This window comes from Montipora foliosa, unplaced genomic scaffold (genome assembly GCF_036669935.1).
Source record: "Montipora foliosa isolate CH-2021 unplaced genomic scaffold, ASM3666993v2 scaffold_422, whole genome shotgun sequence".
Classification (NCBI taxonomy): domain Eukaryota; kingdom Metazoa; phylum Cnidaria; class Anthozoa; order Scleractinia; family Acroporidae; genus Montipora; species Montipora foliosa.
The window spans coordinates 295,001-302,321 of NW_027179726.1; the positions used below are offsets into that span (position 1 = coordinate 295,001).

Sequence of the window (7,321 nt, forward strand, 5' to 3'; positions counted from 1 at the left end):
AAAATTGTTCCTGAGCTATATTAAACAAATCGTTATGTTTACCGAGTCGCCAAATTCGAACAATTCTAAGTCGGGTTACATGGAAAGTTGAAAAAGCGCCTTGGCATGCGATCGTTCTTAACGACCGGTCATGAGCCTTTTCTTTTTTGTGTGTGTCTGACTTGTTTAATATTTGTTTCCTTTCCAGGTGTAAAATGAACAAACCCCACTCTAATATGCAATCACGATTTCAAGTTGCTTACCTTGGATGAACATATGGGTTTTGTCAAACGACTTGTCTTGTGTTTGATCTGAAACAACACGCAATCATTTATTAATTAACTAAGCATCCTGTTAAAAAAAAGCTGTTAAAACCATATGTTCAAGATGGGAATGTAAAATGTATGTAACTGTTTTACAAAGTTTGTCGAGAGAAGGAGGACTGAACCATGACCATATCACACCTTTTCGTTGCTGCCTTTTGTTGACGCGGCCTTTAATCTTTCCAGAGCGGTTTCTGTTCTTGATGGACTTTCTTCGTCTGGGTCAGAACTCTATAGAATAAGAAAAATCAATTTATAAACTAACCTGGCAATGAACATTAATATGGGAAAATAATGCCTCTGATTCTACCAAGAGGAATGAAGTTATGAGCGCCTTGTGGCTCGTTCAGCGCTGCAAATTGTCTTGTAACGTGCGCTGGCAAAACTTTGTGGGGTTGACTTATATGAGCAAGAAAAAATGTATTTCGGTATTTTTTTCCTTTTACGAACTGCATTTGGTAACCTTTGTAAACTCACCTTTGAACTAGAAGAGACCGCACGTGAAGATTTCCGTGTCTTCTCGAAGACACCATCGACCTCAATTGTGTGCTTAGTCTGGAAACATTAGACATAATTTTTCTCAGTGAGGGCAGGCGAGAGTATGTGTGGCCATTTTATGTCGGGCCGCTTTCGCGCCGCTATGGTCTACCTACTGAGGGATAAAGGTGGCCAATTATTCTATATTACATAAATTTTACTCCTAGATTCCTCAGGAGACCTTTTGCAAGAATTTACCGTTTGTACATACATGAACTTAATTTTTTCTCGAATTTAAGAGTAGCTATCACAAGAGCTAATTTCTCCGAGAAAACAATAACGAAAGAGGTCAACAAAATATACAATTACTTGCGGACTACGATTCTGTGCAATATTTACAAATTATTGCTAAATGAATTAAAACTATACGCCGAATTTTAAGAGTACTCTAGTAAAAGCTTACCAAATTTACATGAATTTCAGGATAGCTAATGCTTTTTACATATATTAAAATCGGAAGTGCGAATAAAGTCTGGCACTGAGTTCCATTGATTAGCAGCATGATAAGAAAAAGAACGAAGGCATAGGTACTTGTTTTAGGTATAGGGAGGGTCAGAATATAGTCTCCGCGTAAATTATAAAAGCTGCTACGGATAGTGAACGTATTCCTCATATAGATAGGATCCTTGGTTAAAAATAAACTTTTGTAACTAAAATTAACACGTGTCTAAGTTTATTGCACAGAGAAACACAATTTATTTTGTCCAATAAGTTACAATATGTAGATTCGAAATCATTTAGAATACACCTAAGAATCCTTTTATTCAAAACCTCTATTTTTTTTTTTTTACCCGTGCTAGGGATGACAGAGGCACGTCCTCGTCACTGCTGATTATTGCTCCCTCATTATCTGTGGATTCCTTGTCTTCTGGGGATGAAATCTACGAAAGAATTAAAGAACTATTTTCATTGCCCTGCCAGTTAGTGCACGGCAAACGAAACAACACTCGATCAATTCATTTGCCTCAACTGTGACTTGTAAGATGCTCGGCATCCTGATGCATTTGGACTTTTTACCCCTGGCGTGAGAGTCTTCGTTGTTGCGGCAGAGAGTTAAACTCGTTCAGATTCAATGCGTAAATGATGTACTTGTTTCAGTATTACTCGGCCACTTATGAACACTACTCATGGAGTCCACTTACCCTTGCTGCACTTGAAACATCTGACTCTTCGTCTTTATGAAGGACACAGTTTTTGTTGACTCAGCCCTTCGCAAGTTCATAAGTCTCGTCTCTTAGACTATCTACATCTCTCCGGTACTGCGAAAACTCCTGCCAAGAAAAATAGGATCAAACTTAACTTTTGTCTTATGTTATTTCAACCTGTTGATTTCAGTGTTACTTAGGCAAAGAATTAGAGACAGCTCGTTACATTCCTTCTACTAAGGAACCCTTATATCCCTTGCCTTGCATAGGATGGTACTTGCTTGCACATAAGGACTATGGCCGTTTTAGTTACCTCGAAATACAACAGTTTTTGAACACAGTTCCCTTACCTCTTCACTTTCTTTCTCGAGTACTTTAAGCCTTCTCTCCAGCTTATTCGCTCTTTTCCTTTCATTGTCAAGATCTTCAACGGCCTACAACACAATATAAGTTCATCAACCACAAAACAATGTCCGTCAGTTACTGTAGCTGGCTGCTACACTGAAAACACATCACCTGCTCCAGCTTAATTTGGAGATCCGTATTTTGGCTTTTCAATCTTGAGACTTCTTCTTGTAACTGTTCAAAGTTAAAGAAAAAAAATTACTTTTACACTGGATACAGCTGATTTGTATCGAAACTTTAGGTGGTTAGTTATTGCGTGCTCTACGGGTTGCATTTACCTCTTCTATATTTCCGGTCGCTGCTTTTTGTATTGATGGGGCTCTCTTTTCGCGCTACAAGGAGATAAATAAAACTTTTAACTCACTTCTGATAGAAAAACTATTAAACTAAGTACAAAAAGAAATACGACATCGAATGACCTTTCGCCGCTTCAGTTCTTGAAATGAAATGTGTCCCTCCAATACATCCGACAGGAGTTTAAACTGTTCTTCTTCAGTTTTATTGTACAGGGCAATGAAATCACCCTGTGTGACTTTCGTGTTCAAACGATTTGGTATCTGCAGCACTATAGAAAAGCAGCGCTTTGATAGCCTGGCTACCATTATGTAGTGAGACATATTGTGCTGCAAATAATGTAGAAATAATATATATATTATCCATATATAAGTGTAAGAGACACATGAGAGCAAGAAGAAAAATTCCCGGGAAAAATTACATGTATTATAGATTTATTTACGTCGTTTAAATCTTTTACGGAGTGAAAATACTCAAGGGGAAAGATAAAAAGCTGTGTGCTTACTGGTTTTCCTTGTTGAATCACCAACTTTCGCCACTTCGAATAAGCTTGACCTTCTCGCGGTGGTTCGTGTGTTTCGTCGATGCCACATAACTGATAAAGGGACTGTCTTATTGATTGTACATGGGTTATGAAGTCAGGTGGTCGGCTGGTGGAAGAGCTTGACTGAGAATCTTCCACCACTTGAGGCTTCGGAAGTATTTGTCGTAGAGTGGTTGGATATGGAAGGTTGTAGGTTTGTGAGAATGCTGGTGGCATCCCATATGTGAACGGTACAAATGGTGCTGGGTAAAAAGGAGGAGTGAAGATGGGCTGAGAATTTTGCGGATTGGCTGTGTTTTGGCTTGACGGTCCTGTAGTCGCCTCTGGCATAGGTACTGGTTCAATTGACGTGGCTTGTCCGGGAAATACCTGCCTTTGAGCTGAGAAAGCTGGTGAATCTCTCGCTTGCATGCTTTGATATGGTAAATAAACGTTGTGCTGTGTGAAGTTAAATCCTATACGGCTCATAAATTCTATCTGACTCCACCAGATGTTAAAGTGCTACGAAATTCCTGTGCGGTTCTCTTTTTAGGTGTGGACTTCTCATCCTGTTCGGGATAATGTCAACCTGAGAGTCGCGGTTGCACGCAAACACCCACAAATTCACGACAGTCAGTAAGAAAATTAAAGTACGCTGTGATGTGTTCAAAGTGTGGCACTCAGTTTCATCTTCAAAACTGAACCATACACCGAGAAATGTTCAAAACCCTGAGTCGTCCTTCGTAAATTAAATTTTCTTGATATATTGATGTGACTTTCCTCTAAAACTTAAAACGGAACTGCATGCAACTTATCATACATAATTTTTGGTGTGGCATGATAATAGAGGTTCAATGTTCTGATCAAGGCTACTTCGCATCACGGTACTCATACACAATAATCGTTTTTGCTTTGCAGAGAGGGAAAATTAGCACACAATAAGTTGACATTAACTGTCGGGTGAAGGGGATAAAAGTTGAAGAAACTACATAAATTACATATTTTCTTTGATCTCTGTAGGATAAAAGCTACATATGCCACACTGAAAACTTCACGAAGGCCGTGATCGAATTCACTTCACACCCTTGAAGGAAAGCCGCCTGTGGTTCAACAAGTGAGACGAGCTCCACTTCTCATAGATTCGGTTTCTGTACGTACATGGAGTTCATATAAAAAAGGGCGTTTAAACCAGTTCATATTGTATACGTCTGTTTTCAGTAAATATCAAATCTTAAAAGGATATAAGTCACATCATTACACTTCTTTTTTTTTTTTTAAGCGATTCAAATTGATTCAAATCCAGGGGTATTCTAAAGGTGACATGGGTTTGTAGGGAGAGTTTCTTCAAACTATCCGGCTCACAGCCTTTCCATGGAAGTATTACAGTTGGGTGCAACTGAGTTCATACTGTGAGAGCGACTGATTCGCCACAGACTTACGCAGAAATTTACTCGGAGAAAACAATGTACATTCACCTATGTAGTGACAGACAGATATGAAAGGGTTCTTTCAAAGAGTATTAATCCGCCGTGAGGAAAATGTAGATTTCATTCTATGGAGGTCAAAGAAAAGCTGTAATTTATGTCGTTTCTTCACCTTTTATCTCAACTGATTCTGTGCTAATTTTCCCTTTTGCAAAGCAAAACAATTATTCTGTAAGAGTACCGTGATGCAATATAGTCTTGATTAGAACATTGAACCTATTATCAGTGAACTGTGGGCCATAATCCCGGGGCCATAATGCTCTTATTGTACATCTCACAATACGTTTTGATTGGATAACACATAAGCGCGCCTTCGTATCAAGTTTTTATTTCGCCAAGGCGGGAATTTTGAGTTTCATTCAAATCTCTCAGTCATGGATTTCGTCCTATCGCTTTTTCTGTCCCTTTTGATATCGTTTGCAATTTACTTAAAAGATAGAATTGTTGTGAATGTCACAGAAGGTGATCAAAGAAACACAACTAGCAACGATTTCGCTGCGTTTTGGGAAGAGCCTGCGATTTCGCGTTTGGTTGACACTCTACACGGCTTTTACCGGGGTGAAGATAATGACGACGAAGATGGCAACGAATTACCCCCGTTCAGGTGGAATTATTTGCCTCTCACATATATCGATCCACTACTTCACTACAACATTGGATGGCAACCTGAGGAAAAACTGTTGTTACACTCCAAGAATGTCTTCGAGAATAGCCACTCCGTGATGTGGCAGATGATGTCACAAGCACAGAAAGGACAACAACAGGTTGGTATATTTGCCACAGATTAGCTGCTTTTTATTAATAATACTGTTGACTGCTTGGCAATTATGATAACAACTCTGGGTCTCTTATCCTTTAGACTTCGCTTGATGCAGACTGTCAGTGTGCCGGTGCATGTAACTGCAAGACGTTTCATCACACAAGGATGAAAGTAGACTATGTGAGAACTCATTTAAGGGACCCTCGCAACCGCAACCTGATATTACCACTCAGTATTGACTACCGACTTGCTGAAAATAAAGAAGCCTTGGAGCAAATTATTTGTTGTTTGTTGAACATAGACAGCAATAAGTGGGAAATATGCTCTGATAGGCAACCGGTAAGTGTTGTCTTCTCATATTTTGACCAATATTTTAATGTAACGCATACACGACACCGACAACCTTTTCATAACCGCAAGCGTCACGCTAGATTCACTTGCAAACTTATAAATTGTGTCTTTTATTTAACTCTTTTCGGACGCGTAGATTTTTTGCAATGTCCATCCCTGTAGTTTTTCAGGTTTTATTTTTACATTGACCATATATTTTTTTATTCATAGCTTTCCTCCACTAAAGTGTCCCGTATTAATCATGGATCAATTTTAGAGGCTTGGCCAAAACCAGCTGGTGGCGTCAGAGGAGGCAAAAGGACAGGAGGGGGAGAGAAAAATGTAGGTAACGTTGAAAACAACAGCAGTAACAACCCAAAAGACTAACCAAAAAAGCCTAAGACTAAATATATTATGCATAATATAATATCTTGACTACTCGCGTCTTTTTCTTTGAAAAGGAACGCCGTAACTCTGCATGTAACTTGATAGTGGATCACGATTGCGAACCTGCAAGTAGTAGTGACAGTGACGACGATAGAGAGGTAAGAGTTATGCCCTGTTCACGCCAAACCTTAACCATGCTTTGAAGATGTTTAGTTAAAAACGGTTTCAAAGTGTTTTCTTTTTAAATCATGCATGCTGCTTTTTGTCCGCTACACATTTAGCACAGCTGAAGGCATGTATTGAAACTCACCTGAATCTCACGTAAAAGCCACTCCAACATTTTTCTGTGGAAGATTTCATTTTGTTAAATCCAGGTTAACTAAACATGTCTTCTTGGTGTGAATGGGGTATTACTGAAAAAAAATTATATTCATTGACGCCGAGTCCCAAGGTGGGCCACTTTCATTCCATCCGGTTTTCTTTTCCACTCACCCTACAGTCAGTAACAAGTATCGGCGAGTATTGTGAGATTGAGGAAAGCCTGCACAGTGACCAAGTAGCGACAGCACCCGCTGCCCAAAACAAGGTATTGACTATTGACTGATCCAATTGACATTGTAGTAATTTCAATTTCAATTACTTTCCTTAAGTACACTGATGTATAACTGAAGATGTTGCCCGGAATGCTGTATACAACTTTTAAGACATGGGAAAAGGCAAGGAAACAAGTGACAATGTACAGTTTTTTGCTTATGACATAGTAATGGGAAGGCTTTTATTTGCATTTCTGGACTTAAGCTTCTCTTTTTTTTTTACGAATAGAAAAAAAAGCAATGTACCAAGCGGATATCAGTGAGGAAAGAAAAAGCTCTGTGCCCGAAGGAAATAGAAAAGGCCTCAAACATGCCGTGCTGTAGAAAAATGTGCACAAGAACATTGATAAACAAGGAGGACATACTGAAATGCCGCAAGACTTACAGATCTTTGCCTGAAAAAGAACAACGTTCCTTTCTCATGACGTTTTTTACATTCTCAGTTTATGAACACAAAGGTAAAGTCAATTTGCGGTTGAGGTCAATAATTATTGTCATACTGGGTCTAGCCGGTCGAGGGAAGCTCTCTCTAGCTGTCATACCCTACATCTGTTCATTTAC

At 39.1% G+C, this 7,321-nt stretch overlaps 1 protein-coding gene across 1 annotated transcript in view; it reads right to left on the reverse strand.

Annotated features, from left to right (window-relative positions):
- The window catches only part of LOC137988587 (uncharacterized), a 6,701-nt gene extending 3,063 nt beyond the window's left edge, over nt 1–3,638 (reverse strand). The window contains exons 1-8 of the mRNA XM_068834577.1: nt 3,189–3,638; nt 2,668–2,721; nt 2,501–2,563; nt 2,335–2,418; nt 1,631–1,720; nt 780–857; nt 444–533; nt 243–290 (exon numbers count right to left, since the gene is read on the reverse strand). Of these exons, the coding sequence (XP_068690678.1) occupies nt 243–290; nt 444–533; nt 780–857; nt 1,631–1,720; nt 2,335–2,418; nt 2,501–2,563; nt 2,668–2,721; nt 3,189–3,638 (957 nt within the window). The remainder of the gene's footprint in view (nt 1–242; nt 291–443; nt 534–779; nt 858–1,630; nt 1,721–2,334; nt 2,419–2,500; nt 2,564–2,667; nt 2,722–3,188) is intronic.
- Between the last annotated feature and the right edge of the window lie 3,683 nt (nt 3,639–7,321).